Source organism: Anarrhichthys ocellatus, unplaced genomic scaffold (genome assembly GCF_004355925.1).
Source record: "Anarrhichthys ocellatus isolate YVR2014 unplaced genomic scaffold, GSC_Weel_1.0 scaffold84, whole genome shotgun sequence".
In the NCBI taxonomy this organism is placed as follows: Eukaryota; Metazoa; Chordata; class Actinopteri; order Perciformes; family Anarhichadidae; genus Anarrhichthys; species Anarrhichthys ocellatus.
In genome coordinates, this window is record NW_022280114.1 from 1,618,565 (window position 1) to 1,636,372 (window position 17,808).

The 17,808-nt window shown below is 39.7% G+C and overlaps 3 protein-coding genes across 6 annotated transcripts in view; 1 reads left to right on the forward strand and 2 right to left on the reverse strand.

Moving 5' to 3' along the window:
* Positions 1 to 715: 715 nt before the first annotated feature.
* stpg1 (sperm-tail PG-rich repeat containing 1) lies at positions 716 to 4,366 on the reverse strand. Its single transcript, XM_031874743.1, has 8 exons — positions 4,255 to 4,366; positions 4,054 to 4,175; positions 3,871 to 3,972; positions 3,372 to 3,551; positions 3,179 to 3,287; positions 2,913 to 3,081; positions 2,622 to 2,812; positions 716 to 1,323 (listed from the first exon to the last, which is right to left on the reverse strand). Exons 1-8 carry the CDS (start codon positions 4,286 to 4,288, stop codon positions 1,250 to 1,252), a joined length of 981 nt encoding a protein of 326 aa, XP_031730603.1. The 5' UTR covers positions 4,289 to 4,366; the 3' UTR covers positions 716 to 1,249.
* A 123-nt stretch (positions 4,367 to 4,489) lies between these two features.
* meaf6 (MYST/Esa1-associated factor 6) lies at positions 4,490 to 11,040 on the forward strand. Of its 2 annotated transcripts, XM_031874748.1 has the most exons (8): positions 4,490 to 4,590; positions 5,334 to 5,449; positions 6,472 to 6,559; positions 6,667 to 6,712; positions 6,821 to 7,013; positions 9,685 to 9,714; positions 10,192 to 10,225; positions 10,588 to 11,040. In XM_031874748.1, the coding sequence occupies exons 1-8, from the start codon at positions 4,501 to 4,503 to the stop codon at positions 10,600 to 10,602; spliced, it is 612 nt and encodes a 203-aa protein (XP_031730608.1). In that variant the 5' UTR covers positions 4,490 to 4,500; the 3' UTR covers positions 10,603 to 11,040. The 2 variants fall into 2 exon arrangements, with proteins under 2 accessions (XP_031730608.1, XP_031730609.1); XM_031874749.1 differs by lacking the exon at positions 9,685 to 9,714.
* Positions 11,041 to 16,480: 5,440 nt separating this feature from the next.
* Positions 16,481 to 17,808, reverse strand: part of fhl3b (four and a half LIM domains 3b) — a 17,130-nt gene continuing 15,802 nt past the window's right edge. For all 3 annotated transcript variants that reach the window (XM_031874747.1, XM_031874745.1, XM_031874744.1), the window contains one exon: positions 16,481 to 17,188. In XM_031874747.1, coding sequence (XP_031730607.1) covers positions 17,037 to 17,188 — 152 coding nt within the window. In that variant the 3' untranslated portion in view covers positions 16,481 to 17,036. The remainder of the gene's footprint in view (positions 17,189 to 17,808) is intronic.

Below are 17,808 nucleotides of genomic sequence, written 5' to 3' on the forward strand. Positions count from 1 at the left end.
TACTGGAAACAGCTAGCCTGGCTCAGTCTACAAATAACAAAAAAACACATAATATCACCACTTGAAATTCACTAATTAAAAAGTTACACCTTGTTTGTTTATTACGTGGTAAAACTGAAGTTTAGCCAAACTTCTAGCCAAAGGGGAAAAAACATACATTTGCCTCTGGTGGCGAAGCAATTTGCATCTTTACGTTAAACTGCATTTGGGCATGTGTGACCTGCCTTACTTATTACAATTTGCGGTTGCGGTTGCCAAGTTATTGTGCCTGGTCAAGAAACAACCTTTTACAAAAAAAAAAAAATTTTAACACTCTGTTTTTTGTACAGATTAAACAAGAAAGGTATTAGATGTTAGTGACCTGGTGGCTGGTAGGCTTATTTATATTACTATATGTATTACTGTTTACTGTTTACTGTATTACAGTCTTTAAGCCAAGCTTAGCAAACCGGCTGCTGTTCAAACCTGCAATAATAGACATTTTTTGGCCATTTGGGGAAAGTGGAAACAAGTTGTGAATGCAACATCGACATATCATCCTCTTTTAAGTTGATATGGCAAACTTGTTTGCAAAAAGTTGCACATTATTTACACATCCAGCAGTTACAGAGTAATATTATTATTCACATTGTGTTTGTGTACACCTGATGAATGTAACTCTTTTAGCTCGATTTTTCTTTTGTCTCCACCGTATCCTGAGGGAAATATCTGTTTCTTGAGCTGCTAAATACTACAATATTCTCACCAGCTCTCTAACTGTGTCTGTCTGCTGTTTACTGCTGAGCAGGTAGTGTGCAGTAGGAATTTTAAAGCCTTTTTCTATGAAAATGACACCAACAATATAACATCCGATAAAGGCTGATGACCGATGTGTCCATTTGTTCTTCGGGGGTTAAACACCACCCTGCTGCCTCAGGCCCGGTCAGTCACATTGCTCACATACAGTCGCACTCCACCCCTCTGTCTGCCCTCTAGCAGTTGGCACAGTGGTGTCATCTCAAGCTCTCAGCTGTTACCATGGCGCACCACTGATCGGACCAGCAGCTGTCGGTTACCCAGCAACTCCTACTTCTATGTCATCTACAGATAAGAGCATCAGGATGAGGATAAAACATACGGCCTTTCAAAAGATTTGCCTTCCCTTATATCACCACTCTGGAGAAATCAAGTTTATGGTTTACTTTTTAATACAGATAGTTCATGTGTGTGAGAGTTGTACATATCTGCAGTGCAGGTTTCCCTGAAAGCTTTATACGGGAAGCCAGACTCTGGAGTCGTTGTAGAAGAAGGACTGCTTCTGTGGAATCTGTGGATCATAGAAACCTGGACAAAAAGAGAGAAAGCATAACTTAATGCTGTCATACTTGCAATCATATCAAACAACTAAAGCTACACACAGCCAGAGAACGTGATGTCAGGCAAATGGGCAACCTGAGCGACTCCCACGGTTGTGCATGATTTCAAATTTTGCCTGGAACTTTAAAATCAAGTTGACCTTTATATAATAGGACAGCGACTAGTTGCAGGGGAGTTGCTCTTCTCTTTTGCTCCAGGCGATAAGAGACAGAGATGAATGTTCAATGAGCAAGAGCTCTGGTCTCTTGCTAAAATCCCCTGAAGCCCATGAGGGGCATTCCTTCTTTAAATGTGTCACAGCTTGAAGTAGGTGGTGAAATTACCCATTCAGCTCCAGGCCAAAAAGAACGCATTTTTTGTGCCGCTTGTGTCAATCTCCTTCTCTATGTTACGTCTTGGCTTAGAAAAAAGTATGTATTTTTTGGGGGGGGGGATAACCATGGCTATTTAAAAAAAAACTATGTGAATAAAACAGTAATCCAATTTATCAGTGACATCATCTGTGAGGTTGTGGACTTAGTAGCACATCATTATAACCGATAAAGTGCGACAACAAAACCTAACTCCAGTCAACCCTCACTAAACTTTCTGAGTGTATGTGTCGAGCGGCATAACCCAGAATGTAAACTATTTACAAAAGCATCACAATAAATAAACAAAGGCAAACATTGGCGTTTTTTCCAGAATCTCCCCTGACTTTATAAAGTTTACCATACTTAATAAGTACATGTGTCTTAACCAACAAATAACAGTAAAGTCTACATTTTAGCACGATAGATCATGTTGCTCATAAGGAACACGACTATTGAATAAAAAGTGAGACTGATAGGGTTAAAGGACAAATCCCAGGCAGCTTCGAGGAGTTACTTTATGGTAAAATGTTGTCATTCAAATTTTTTCTGCTCCTACTTTTCCTCACCCTGCCTCATTTACATATACTTAAGTCAGCAGTTTCCTACATTTCCCACTAAATTTCAACAGCTCTCAGAGTAGGGATGCAAATGTAATGCAAATTTGCAGCTGTACAAATTAGCATGTGACAAGGAGCAAATTAGTGCATGAAAATGATGGCATTTCATACCACAACCACCTCACTGCAGAATCTCAGCTTATGTAGCACATATAATTGTGTATGAAATGTATGTAATGATTAATCTATAAAGAAACCTTTTCTTTGGATAGATACCACAAGAATATACTTAAATGCCAATAGCCATTCATTTCTTGTAAAATACATAGAGTTTTATGTCGTGGACAGACAATACCTGGAGCTGGCATCATGGCGGCCCGTGAGTTTTGTGGTATCCTTTCAGATCTGGATGCAAATGCAGCTGTGGGCATGGGATGCTTAGACAGGCCATTAGAATCCCTGATGTCATAGTGCCCAGGGCCTGGCCAGGGAGGGTCCTTGGGCACAATCTTAGCAGGTGTTGACATTGCCAAATAGAATCCCCTCCTACAAACACAGTTCACAGGATTTAGACTTTTAGACAATTGAAAAGGAATACCTGGGGGGAAAACATAACCAAAGCGATACATATTATGCGTTTACTTACGGCAGGACGGCCCTCTTCACCGGTGCAGGGGTCTGATGGGGACTGTAGGCTCCTGGGCCTGGTACGCGGTGGTCAATCAGAGGAGGGAATCTCGGAGTTTTTGATTTGAAGGGGGACGAGACTGCCTTGGAGCCGTTCTGGATAAAGTGGCCGCTCACCTCATAGTGGCCTTTAACATATTTAGGATGCAAGATTAAGATACATAAAATTCATACATTAAAATTACATTATACTTGACTTTTCATAGAGAACTTAGAGGTAATTACATGGCGATGGCACATTTTTGTTTGGGTAAAAAGTGTCACGTCCAGTTTTTGACAGGAAAGTTGATGTACCAACCACTGAGGAAAAGCTCTTTCTTCTATCACAACTGACCTGTCAATAAAAAAAAGGCTGCACATTAACTACAGGATGCACAGCACAGTATTTAAAATCTACTTGCACAATTCACATACATACATCATATTGATTCGGGGCTGGAGTTTCGTGCTTCGGACCATCCAGCTGCACAGCCACAGGCAACCTGAACACCCTGGAGAGTCCAATGCTGAAGTTATTCTTGTTTATGAAGGTGCTCTGCAGGTTGTATGCATTTGGTCCTGGGAGGTCTCTTCGCGGGTCACTGGAAGCCCTGGCAGTCTATTGGAAAGGATGATATGACAAATAATTCTCCATTTTGCAATAGCATATTTGGTGTATTGACAGGCAATCAGCTGAATCTAAACTTTTGGGGGTTTTAGTAGTCATGGGATACATTTTAGACTGTCATGTGGGAAATAGGATTTATAGAAATTTACGTTAAATTAAGTTAAAATATGAATAACATATTTTGTAAAATATGAAGGTTTCAAATAAGTGTGACATTGTCATTGACTTGACCTCCGTATCTTTATAATCCTAGCTATGGCCCAGCTGAGCATGCACCTGAAATCTGTGTGCATGACTTGAGGAGCCTGACCTTGGATGCAACAAAACCTGTGGTGCCTTTCTTTGAGAAGGAAGGACTTTCGACTTCAGGGCTGGACATTACTCCATAGCTGCCTGGTCCTGGATTTTCACTCTGAAACAAACACACATCATCGTGTTTATATTGCGTTGTTTGTTGGCTAATACTTTATACTGATGTTGGGTGAGTCCCTACCAGACAGACTTGTGAAGGGAATCTCCTAGTTTGAGATGAAAACCCCTTCTTTTCTTCATTTGATATCACCACACATTGGTATTTTGTTGGAATTGAGGGTGAAACGGTGGCCGGAATCACATCTGCATTTATATCAAAAAAAGAATTATGATATAGTATTCCTTAGCGAAAAAATGAAATAAAGTTTTCACTTAGACTCACGTTTATTAACGTTGAATCCTCGGTTCTTGGCCATGCTTCAGTTGATTATCACGTAGAAAGTCAGTAAATCTGTTCTTATTTAAGTTATGTAAAAACTCACATTTATCGTTGTTATGGAAACATAAAAACAGAGCGTGTTTCCCGCTGACACGGTCCTTTATCGCCATCTGTCGGTCATACGGTCGTCCAACAGGCGCTTTATACCAACCCGCCTCTGTTTTGTTTCTTCAGTTAGCTCTATCCATCATGGCGATGCATGCGAAGGCGACTCCACCACAGATCCCGGACACCCGCCGGGAGCTCGCAGAGCTGGTCAAGAGGAAACAAGAACTCGCTGTGAGTCCACGTTACCGCTATTCCCTCAAAGATGAATGCTGCATTAAATGTGTTGTTTTACCATGTAGAATTACAGGTACCTCTTAACTTTAATCTCAGCGGTTGCTAGCTAAGGCCTTGCTAACTGCTAAGCTAATGCCGTTAGCTATCTCTGGGCCGTTCATTAGAGTAATGCTAGTAGCTCTTGCTAACTTGGCTAGCTAGCTAACGTTACCGTTAAGCCAATACTGTAGGGAGCGTAGCGTTACTAACTGTTGTCCACCCATCACACGTGGACTATTGTCGGAATATTTAGTTACACTCAAGTGTTACTATTTGAAAAAAAACAAAACATTTTATTTGAAAATAATACCGTTTATACTGCAGCGAATATGCTAACTTGTTAGCATAGCTTCAATTTAGCCGCCGCCCGGTTGGCAAAGTTCTCGCGATACGTTAGTTTTGGGGCGCATTGTACACCTATTACGTTAGGCTAGCGTTCATTTAACAACACAAGGAACATGCATGGTGACAACACAAGTCATGCAGAAACAAGAACAGTGAGTTAACTACTAATTGTAGTAGTCAGACTTGTCTCTCCCTCTCACCCGGCATCTTTACTCTTCTTGCAGTTCAGATAACTCATCTGTCTCTGGATCCTTAAAATCAAGAGTCTGACAAACATTCTAACACATTTGTCTGATCATCTGTGCACAGTACCTACTCATTTCTCACAGTTAATTAAAGTTTGGGTCTATTTCTAGGAGACACTGGTGAACTTAGAAAGACAAATATATGCATTTGAAGGCAGCTATCTAGAAGACACTCAGATGTATGGCAACATCATCAGAGGATGGGACCGATACCTCACCAACCAAAAGTAAGTATATCAGATGCATTACTGTCGCACTGTCTGCATAAGTCTTTATGAAGTGTATATGTAGAAGAAATTAGTAAATTTTACAGCAATCACAGTAGCCTCAATATACACAAGTGTTTGTGTAATCGCTTTTCATTACTTAACTGGATTCCACATACATTTTCTCTTCAGCTGTGTTATAAAATGATCACTGTCTAAATGTCACAGAATTAATGAGCAGGTGGGTGGTGGGAATGTAGTGCTATCCCACTGCTTCAAGGCCCTATTCATGACATTTTTATGTGGAGAATAATTAATATATATATCAATTGGACATTGTAATTATTACGTGTGTGTGTGGATTCCAGTGGTGGCTGCCTCAGATTGTTTCAGACTTGTGTGATCTGAACATTTCCAATAACTCCAGGGTGTTGTGATGTCCAAAATTAAAAATATATTGGAAAAATATTTCCAAAATTCACAACAAGTTTTTTTTCTAATGAAATATTCTATTTTAGCATTTAGCCTTTCAAAAACAACAACATCACTGCGGTCAAACAACTGTCCTCCCGCTTGCTGCTGTGCACAAAGGGAGACTCACACTGACGAGTTATAGAGCAGCTACACGTTCATAAACAAGATTCATATGCAGAGGGATGTGTGCAAATTGGGTTTTAGCCACATTCAAATTGTGTATCGCAATCTAATTCATATCATAATGTATCCTTTTGTTTTTAGTTGAGTCGGTGTGTTGTTGTTTTTTGCCAGATTGGCTTGTGGAAAAACTAGATCAAACAAGCGAGGAAATCTGTGCGTGTGCGTGTGCGTGCGCGCACAGCTGAGTTCCTTTCAGAGTTATTGAAGGAGCAGGCAAGAAAAAGCAGGCAAATGAGTTTTGAAAACGTTTCCATTCAGAATCGATGAATCCTCTGATCGGCCTTCATAGAGACCACCGATCAAACCATTCAGAATGAATATTAGCATATTGATCTGAGCACCCTTAATCAAAAGCACCTTTAACCAGGTTTCTGATCTTCTAACAGGAACTCCAATAGTAAGACTGATAGAAGGAATAGGAAATTCAAGGAAGCCGAGCGTTTATTCAGCAAGTCATCCGTCACATCAGTTGCAGTAAGTTCCTCTCACTGGACTTTTTCACACAATACTTTAGCTACTCATTTGTGGCATGACAAAAAAATAACTACTAATGCACTGCTCTCTCTGTTTTGATTTTTCAGGCAGTTTGTGCACTTGGTGGGATACCCGATCACATGAATGAAAAACGTGAGTTAAAAAACAATATATATATATTATTTTCTCAAGCCAAGCAGCCAGTTCCTCCGTCATAGTCTTTCTGACACTGAATTTGTGCTGTCGTTTGCGTCCCGTTAGGCGAGGCGGGCAGCGGCACAGAAAGCGACGCCTCTCCAGATCTTCAGAACCAAGAGAACGAGCCAAGCCAGGAGGACACAGAGGATGTGGACTCAACGCTGCAGGACCTAAAGCCTCAGAAAGCTGCCTCCTCTTCCTCCTCAGGCAGCCATCACGGGAGCCACAAGAAGAGGAAGAACAAAAACAGACACAGGTACACAATGAAGATCCAAGAAGCCGTTTGATCTCTGTGTTTTTTGCCTTCTGATTGTGCTGTTAATTGACACCCAATTTCAGAATTTCTTGACTAAGAATCTGAGTCTTTTAATAACCGATCAGTATGTTTACATGCACACAAGAAACCAGGTTACTGGGAGAAAGTGGTTTATGTAAATCCATCTTTACAATACAATACGTTAGGAGTTTATCGATAACACTACTATTAAGAAAATAAATGTTTGTAGAGCGTTAACAGTGATTTTTACACCACCAAAGTCACGGTATACACTCATAATATCTCACAACAAATATAAAATTGCAGTTAAATCAATCGTCTTCCCAAGTGAAGTTTCTGAAGAAGGAAGAATGCTGGTACCCGTCGGTGTCTCTCTTTTTGCCGGTTCCCCCTCTGCTGATGTGATTCACTGGTAGAAAGAGGAGAGCTGCTTTGTCTCAGCCAGCAGACACATTTACAAGAACAAAAAAAAGCTAAACAGTTTGACAGAATATAGATGGCTCTTGTTTTAGTTCGTCTGTAGCAGTTCGCTATTAGCTGAGCGAGCACTCTGTGCTTGTGTAAACATAGCGGCGATGGATGAGAGACTGCTGACAGAGCAGATCGATATATATCGCTTTTCCACGCGTTCATGCTGGTTGAACAGGTGTTTTGATAAAGTATTTGTCTTTTTACTCGCAAAGATTTCATTGAGCTTACAGGAACGCGCGTTGTCGTCGTAGTTACCTTCACTTAACCCCGTTCACTTCACCGCCTTTACCGTGGCCTTTCTGCTCCGCTCCTTGTTAGCTTGTGTTTTTGTTTAGTTGAAACAAGTCACACCAAAATGTTCAAAAAGAACTGATAATGTCGTAGCATCAATACTGTGGTCTATAATAATTTAGTGTGATACTGGGTTTCGGTACCCATCCCTAAGCAGGCCGGGTAAGATTTCCTCCCTACCGGATCTTATTGTGTTCTTCACAAGACATTCAAATTCTAAAGCAACATTTGAATTCTGCACAGCTTTGTCTATCCATTGTGTACGAGTCGGGCTACACTAATATTATCATGATTAAACTGTGTCAAATTCGATAGTTTTGGCTGCTTAGGATTGTGTACGACTCGTGTGATCCAAACATTTCCAACAACTCCAGAGCTTTGTAAATTCCCAAATTTGTTATTGAAAAACATTTCCTAAATTCTTATGTTCTTATCTAATGAAATTTCCTGCTTCAATCCATAGTTGGCTTAAGACCGTAGTATAATCATTTGTTGTGTGCAGTTCTAAGAGTGATTTTTCCTTAAATGGTAACAAAAATATTATATCATTTTGTGTAAGAGAAATATACCGTAGTGGCTGGAATATAAGCTGACACTTATAAGGTAAAGTTTCCCGGTGACACTGTTAGTCCATGGATGAGTAAATAGTAAAGGCAATATCTGCTGTTGTGAATATTTAAATCTAAGGTCCTCAAATGTAATATTTGTTCAAATGTAATTTGAAGGGAAAACAATATTATTTTCAGGACACTGTGGTATTTTCTTCTATGTCCTACCTTGTGATCTTGGGAAACTTTCCTATTTTGGGGGATCCAACTCTTAATAACTCCAACTTAAGAGCATGTAAACGCACTGATTGTTATTGGTAAGTCTAGTTTTATTGATTTAAGAGTCAGTGTTGTCAGTTGAATAAACTGTTCAGTGATAGGTCTGTTAAGCAGAATTGTTGTTTGAATGATTACGGTGGCTGTGTGTCACCAGCCTACTTACTAGTGGTGCAACAGATCATAAAACTCACGGTTTGGATCAGCACTAAAGAAAAAAGGGAGCAAATATAACTTTTAGGGATCCTTGATCACGATTTTATTTACAAGGCTCCAGACTATTGTTTTTTTGTCACGTCCCAAAAATCATTTAAACTCCTCCAAATTCAGTGTAAAAGATTGTAATTTTATTGATCAAAACAAATCTTGCCATTAGTAGTTCTAATAATAATAAACGTCTCCTTCAAACCACTGGTTTTATTCAAGTTTCTCATCAAAACTACATTACGAGATCACATGTGAACACATCATGATAACGTTATAATTTACCTTCACCCAATACTCATTTTCACCAAACAGAGCCTGAACGCATCATAATGTAACTGAATGGAGCCTTTGTTCGTTAGCAATTAGAGGTGCTGCCACCGTTACCGTAGTGTATATATGAGACCGTTACCAGCTCTCCTCCTGTCACTTTAAATACGGTTGTTTGTAATGTAACATTATCAGCGATCAGCGAATAGAGAAGCTTAAATGCTGATGTCCTGAAAGCTTATTTTACTGAATATTGGCGGATAACGATCATCAGTAAAACCTTTTTTTTTTTTTTTCCACACCGATGGTTAACGTTAAACTGTAATTAATCCGTACGGATCGTCAATGGTCCGTTACACCACTACTACTTAATGTCAACCGGTTTTCCCTGACTCAGGCCTCACTGTTCTAACCACATATTAACACAGCAGGTGCTCCACCGAACACACTGTGACGGAGTGGTTCTCTCACTCTGTAAAGTCCGGACTGCTGTGTTATGTAGACTGTAGGGTTGTAGACTCAGGTGGGTGAATTAACAGTTGCTGCTCTCTTCCTTTCCCTAATGCCGCCCCCACCCTCCGCCCCCCCAGTCCTTCTGCCATGTTTGATTATGACTTTGAGTAAGTCTGAATTTTACTTCCTGCTCCTGTGGTCTTTACATCCTGCCTGCTGTGAACCCCGTCCTCTGCTCTCTGTCTGCTTCTGTTGACCTACACTTTGAGTTTAAGTCTGCTAGTTATTCAGTCATACTGCATGTCCAACACTTCCATCATTTGAATGCAAATCAACATCCAGCACTCTGATCTCCATTAGATTTCCGTGCTTGTTATTGGGGTATTTCCATTTCTTTCCGACCCCAGAGTGTGCTTCCCCAGCTCCAGCAATTGAAGAAAACATTGCTGGTTTTGTCAGATGTTTGGCTGGCTTCAGATTTGTGCATGAACAAGAACAAACACATGGTCATTTAGTGTTCTTGTTATAAGCTTGCCTTTGCGCTTCTTTGTGGTATAGTAGTGGTATTGCTTCTTACCGTAATTCCTATCAAAACCAGCTTTATGATCGATATATAATGCAGCTTTTCTTCGTTTTTGTTGCAGATTTGACATGAAGGTTAACAAGAAACCACGAGCTGTAAGTTGAGTTCTTATTGTTTTGTTTGTACAGTAAGACTGTTATTTGGTCAAACTAATGATTGTATTTAATAGCCACGCAACTGGCGATTTATTTTCTAGATGAATTGTTTTGTCTCTACAATGTCAGAAAATAGTGAAAACGGCCTTTATAATCTAAAGCAGACCAAGATGGCATCTTCAAATGGTTTCATTTTTGCTTAAAAATCATCTGTTCTGACTTAAACCATTATTACGTAATCAAACTAGTTGCTGATCAATTTCCTGGCAATCGATTAGTCTACCTATAATTGCAGCTGTGACGGCGCTCGCTGCCTTTATTTCAATAACCGTTGCCGTTATTCGTCTCCTGTCGTCCTGCAGGACTATTCAACTTAGCAAAGACGACTGGAACACCTGGACACACATGAGGAGGACACCTGTAGAGAAACTCAAGAATTCTGGACTTCATGAACTTTGTATACCTTTTTTTTTTTCTTTTTTTTTTCTGTTGTCATATTTCAGCCTGTACTGCGTGTATTGCTTGCCCCGCCCCCCGTCACCTACCTTTGGTCAAGGTTACGATTTTAACCTACCAAGTAGAAATATGGTGTTGCATGTTACTTGAGGCCTGACGAGGCCCACCGCCAGTAACATACCATTTTGTATAGTGTTAAAAAAAGATTGTATTTATTATGTGGTTAATTTCCCATTGTAAGAAAGTTATGTTTTTTGGGTTTTTTTTAAGCATCACATCATAGACGTATAACTCCTGAATAACCCGGATTCTTTTATTACATGGTTGTTTTGCAAAAAATAAAATCAAATACAAGTAAAGAGTATGTTTTGGTTGTTTATATGAAGACGTACTCACTCATCACAGCAGTTAAAGAATCACTGGATGCCGTGAAGTGGCTGGTAAGTCCTTGCTGTAATAACCCTAAATCTTTGTTGTTTCTTCTGTCAATCACTGGCAGATGCAGGCCTGTGAAAAATCTAAATAGACCAATTGTTGGATGGAGTTCCCACACATGTGGTCCATAAAAAGTTGTATTATGGAATAGCTTAGTCCAAATATAATCGGTGTTTGCCTAGCTAATGTGGAGAATAGCCAGCACATTCTCTTCTGTCGGTTTGTTTTATGAAATAATTACAAAGGTAAACACGGAGCACAAACTGCCGACAGCATCGTGCTATCTACACAACGGCCCCTGGGTTCTGTCATTCAGAAGTTTAAAAATACACTGCTGTTTTAACAAACGGGTGATTCAAACACATGGAAGTTGTATTTTTATAGTGTTTGTTCAACAAATGTTTGTAAAAGTTAAAGCTTTTAACATGTAGTCAGCATGAAGTACCCACATTTTTCACTAGACTGCGCCAAAACACGGAGTAGCCTGTACATCTGTAAATACACAGTCGGGGAGAGTTTAATACTTAAGATACTACTTTTGATCTTACCTGTAGTGCCACTTATAGATCTAGAATGTTTTTGTGTGTCGGGCCATAGAGATGTCGGCCTTCTCTTGAATGCAGTGGGACTAAATGGCGATCGGCTTCTAGCTCGCCGTTGCGCTGTCTTTTCTCTGTTTGGATGTTTTACAGCTCCCTTAGAGTAACACGAAACTTGGAAGTAGTCGAATCTTGCAGTGACCAGCACATTAGTCACAACCGGTCCCAAAGTATCACCACATGGAGGGATGGAGAGGAACCAGAGCTGCTGACAAACAGGTATGATGGATCCCTGGAATGTACTTGTTGGTTTCAGGCTCCATCCCAGAGTCTCATTTCATCTGGTATGAATGACACAATGACTGTTTTTACTCCTCTATGGAGACCTGGTTGGTTTCAAGCCAATCTCAAAGACTTCATTCCCTTTTCAGCATCACCAATAATTTGGCTTGCCCCCTGTTAGCATTGTCAATTATGAGGATGTCAGCAAAGTGCACATTAATACTGTATTTGACCCTTTTCTCTACTGTGTTGCTCTAACAGATGTGAATGTGTTTTCCCCTCATGTAGGTTTCACTTCTTTAACTAGGTTGGTGATTCATATGACAGTGCATTGAACATTTACGCAGGTTTGGAGACACGCTGCACATTTGTCTCCCAGCGCTGTCCTTTCCTCGTCTCCTCCCATGTCTCCTTCAGCCATCCAGATACTGCAGACTGGGATTGAGACCAGGTCTCCTGTCAGCCCATGACTCACCCACAAGTCACATTCAACATCGCCAACTACGTAATGCAATCTGGTTGGAAACTCGCGCTCACACCAGAATACATTCCACGCGTTTAACCTTGGGGTGTGTGAGTAATGAGGCGTGCGTGTTCACTGTGTGTTTTCCACTTAACAGAAAATCTTTATTTCATTTCCTGTCATGCCAGGACAGGGGCGGAATTTAGATTTCAAAAGTGGGGGGTGGGGGGGGGCACCGTTATTAGTACAGGCACAAATCCTCAAAAGGACTTTAGTTTTTGAGATACCCTTACCTGAATTAGAACAAAACGTGAATGTGTCTTTTCTTCATTTTGATGATGGTCGTAAAAAGGGTTTTATACAGAAAATTACATAAAAAGTAATGAAATTGATCCCTGTATTGACTGGCCTTACTTTGGAGATGTTGTTAATTTTCATAATCTCATGTAATCATTACTATTGGGTTTACTGGATTTTATTTAGTTCACATTTGCACTAGTAGTGCCCTGATATCTTCTACACCTCAGAACAAAATGAATATCAAACTCGTATTAACTATAAAACCAGTGCCTGAAGGCTCTTAAATACTTGTCATAGGTGGAAATTTCACACAGAAACCTTTTAAAAGAAAGTTATCTTTACTTACGGTAATGCACGGAGGCGTTTATATTCTTATGCGCTGTTCGTTGTATTTTTCTCCAAAACACCAGAAGGCTTACAAAGAAAATGAAGAAGAGTATAAACCACAGACTGTAGGTGTAACCGGCGAAAAGACATAAACCAACCTCCACAATGCCGGGGAGGGATTGTAAATATCTGTAAACTCATGTCTCTTATTCATGGCCTACTTTATTAACTTTGTACAAGCCCTGTAAAGAAACAAAATGAAGTACCACATGCATTATAAAGAAACAAAGGTTGAATGTCCTGTAAGCTATTTGATTTGATTGCAAAACAAATACTCAAATGCAGATTTATAAGACGACCTGTTTCTAAAGCATCCAGAAAACAAATTGACCTTCTTTGTATAATCCCTAGACATGTAAATAGTGCTTTTATCAGTGAGCTATTTGTGACAGTCACATGATCGCTGCAGGTGCCAAGACACAAGTGTGTGTTGTATTTGAATGACAGTGAGTCTATAATGTTTTTTGGGGGTTTCTGTCCTCTAGAAAATGCTGGACTAGCAGCTGGAGAACAACAGGAAGACTCATGAGGTGCAGCTCAGCAAACCCCGAGACTAGATCTAAGATAAGCACAGGATGGAGATCTAATGCAGAGCAATGAAACACCAGTAAAGCAAAATATTGTCTTGATACTTTGAGTATTGGTGCAGTAAGTATAGTAGGCCATACAGAATGTGTGCCATGAAAGTCATACATGTGTCGTATAAATCTCAAAGTAAATGATGTCATAAAATGTCATTGTACAATATCTCACAAAAAATTTGAAAAGAATAGTATGCTACAAAAAAGTCATGACTTTTTGTGACTCTTATGGCATACTATACTACATCAAAGTATGTCATCAAATAATTTCATAGTATAAGTAAGTCATGAAAATGTCATAATATAGCATCAAAACAAAGCCTTTCATGAAGTATGTCGAAGTAAAAAAAAGTAATTGTATAGTACATCGAAAAAAGTCAAAAACGGTCACCGTATAATGAGTCGAAAAGAGTAAAATAAAGTCATAGTATAGTATGTCAAAAAATGTCCTTGTAGAGAAACAGAGTCGAGGTATAGTTAGTCATTAAGAGTAATTATAAAGTCATAGTATAATGTGTTGGCAAAAAGGTAAAAAAAAAAAAAAAGTCATAGTATGTCAAAAAAAGTCTGCATGACTGAATCCTTTTGACTGACCCCACTGGAGGAGAGAAGGGGAGGTTCTTCTTCGGGGTGCATTACCGCCACCAACTGGACCGGATCGTGGAACAAAAAATGATTCAGGAAAATAAATAAGTAGGAAAAAAATAGATTATTCTCGCTAAAACAGTTTATTTTATAACCTTGACCTATTCTGACCTATTCTCAGACGAGGGATGATCCAGTTTCATTATCATCCCAATACTCCTGTCATGCTGAATATTGTCATTGATGATATCAGCTCCAGATCCAAATTGGTGAGACTGTTTTTGAATAAATAGACAGAAATGTCTGTTTTTGACTGATCCAGTCAATTTAATACCTGATGAATAACAATATTATAATAAAGCAGTCCAGCTGCAGTTTCCAAGGTCAAGAATGAACTTTCTGTCTTGATTGTTTTTCCAAAAATGTTACTATATTAAAATATGCGAACATTGATATTTAAAATGACATATGCCATGTTAGAGGATTTTAAATTGCAATTTTCCTTTTGTGAGGATTACAGCTTTGAAAGAATAAAAAGGAGCGACCAGGTGAAAAAGCATATGATGTCAACAGTTTTCATTTCAAACGTCCAAACAAATCGTCCCCATGTGAACTGAAAATGGTCCTCATTCAAACGGTAGAACAGGGTGAATCCCTTTAGAAACAGAATGTATTGAGTGAATTCCGGTTGATGCTACACACGGTCATCTAAGGACTTCAGGAAATATGCAGAAAACAATACTGTAGAAGCTACAGGCTCTAAAGCTCTCTTTCGTCTGTGGTCAGTCAGTCAGAGTAATGTCGTCTAATTGCTTTAACAGCCTCCCCCAGCAGGATGCAGCTGAGTCCGAGTCCCTGGTCCCGCTGTGTCCGAGTCCCTGTCCACTGAGTGGGATGACGTGAAATCCTAAATATTCACTGAGGAGCTTCGACCCCATCCTTCCTCCTCCTCCTCCTCCTCCTCTTCCTGGGACCAAACAAGACTTGTTCGCCGACATCCCCGCAAACAAGGTCAAACATATTTCAGGAAGAGTCATGGGAAAAGCTCAAACAAACAACAGCACCACATGGCGCTTTCATTTTTCATCTGGAGTTGATCTTGTGATGAGATTTTAACGGGGCATTAAGAACATGCTTGTTGCACCAAGTCAACACTTTTACACTGAGTCATGAAAGATGATCAAAAGCAGGAAGTAACAGGAGAGTATTTCTCTTCTTGACAGCTGCATTTCACAGTTTATGAGGGAGCACCAGGCGCCTGGAGAGAGACGAGCAGCCGTGTATATTCACATTAGCACCTGTCGGGGCCAAATCCATGTATTTCAGTACAAACGTCTTACTAATCTGAACTCTAATGTCCACATACTAGCTTTGTCTGGTGTTGTGGAACTTCCTGGACTTGTTTTTTTTTTTTTAATTGTCAAACTGTTTTCAAGGTTAAAAATGAACTTTTTTATTAATATGTTGTGCTCCTTTATTTCTGTTGAACAAAAATATTTTCAGGACACTTTTAAAGCAAGAAAGAAGCGGGTCCAAGGTGTTTCAATCAGCATCGAGACCACGGGAACAAAAGTACCAAAGGCCAAAATCATTTCTATTGAAAAATGTGTCCTGTTGAACTAGTGTCCTGACCTACACCATCTTAGTTTTCTACCACCCTCCCGACATGGACACTAGCCTGGCACAGCCTCCATATAAACACAATCGGAACAGATCAGCAAAGAGGTTCTGAACTGTAAATATTTATGTAGATTATGTGAGTAATATAAGGGAAAGTCTGCATGGGACTACCCACAGAAAGCCATCTTTGGGAAATGGGATGAGGGTTTTTCTAAGGAATCTTCTCCCTGTTTTTTTTAAAGACATTGTGAGCCGTTTCAGTTTTTTTTTCATCAAGTATTATCAAAAGGAGTATTTAGTTTCAGCTGCTCGATACGCCTCACAAGAGAATTTAAGACTTTTGTGTGGCTTGATAATTCGCGTCTAAGTGAGACAGGAAAGCACATTTCTAAATGAGCTTTTAAACATCGTCCTGTACAAAGAGCCACCTTTGAAGCATAATTCATCAGGAGGCTGCTTTTGTGCATTTTATTTATTTTTTTAGAAGCACAACTGTGTGAAGCAGGGAACCAATTTTGTAGGTTAACTGACACCTACTGCGCTTCATGAGATGCATTGTGCATGTCCACGTTCATAGAGAGAAATACTTCATTCATTACTACATTTATACAATGCCCTTTATTTTATTACATTTATTATTATTGTAAGTACGCCAGTAAAGACTGTTTTAAGCTGAAAAGAAAACTAAATATACAGAACATTCTCGACACATTCTTTACATACAGGGAGAAGAGGGAGGGCAGTTTTATATAAGTTGGAATATCTTTTAAAAAGTAGAAATACGTTTGCCCAGCGTTTAATCATAACATTCAAATTTTGGTTCTGCCTAGCAGTGATGAAAACAAGTGTTAAACAGTTTCATTTAAAGGTTTAGATACTGTATATGTGTTGTATATTTCCTTTAGTCTTTGGTGTGCAAAACCTTAAAAATACCGAAAAACAAAGTCGTACACATACGTCGCAGGACATTTCTGCAGAATTTATACAAACATTTCAATGTGCTAAAGGCTGATGAGAGCTTCGGGTTGTAAATACTGAGCGTTGCATCAGATTTACACTCTGAGTGAATTAGTAATATTGCAGTGTTCGTGTTGAAGGCCGAGGTTTAGAATAATGTTTTTCTGCTGGTGTTTGATAGGTGCTGCCGGTGCGGTTCGTGGCGGTCAGTCATCGTTGTTGCAGTCTGTACACAGAATCTGGTCGCGGTCGGGGAAGAAGCCGGAGCCCACCAGCGACACCGAGCAGCGTGAACACTTAAAGCACGGCTGGTGCCACTGCTGGTCCTCAAAAGACACGTACTTCCCATCTCCAAACCCTGTGAGGCACAAATACAAAACATGAGCAACTAATGAAGGAATGAATTACGAGGGTAGGAAAATGTAATAAGAGCCTTGCAGCATTATAAATAACATAAATGCATTCACGATAACATCGGCAAGTTGGCAGTAACAATAAGAAAGCACTGCCAGTTCTGTCATCCTGCTGGTATTCCAGTTCATAGCTGTGGTCGAAGGCGTCTAATTAAAGTTCTCATTTAACTCTGGCATGTTAAGTTTCTTTGCCACTACGAGAAAGAGGCGGGATAGAGAGGATAATGGATCTCACTTGTTGTTCCTGCATTGCTGAATTGTCTTTTATTTACTATATCTTTTTACCAATCAGAGTCGGTAGGTGGTTTAAAGAGACAGGCGCTAAAACGGAGCGTTTCAGTCAGAGGGTGAATACAGGTATCATCAAACGGACTGTATGAGAGAAATGATGTGTTTCAACATTAAAGCATGGAAACACGTTCTAGTAGAAATCCCAAATATGAAAAGTATGGACCTGAAAATGTGCATGATATGTCCCCTTTAACCTCCTTGTTTCCCTGTGTGTGTGTGTGTGTGTGTGTGTGTGTGTGTGTGTGTGTGTGTGTGTGTGTGTGTGTGTGTGTGT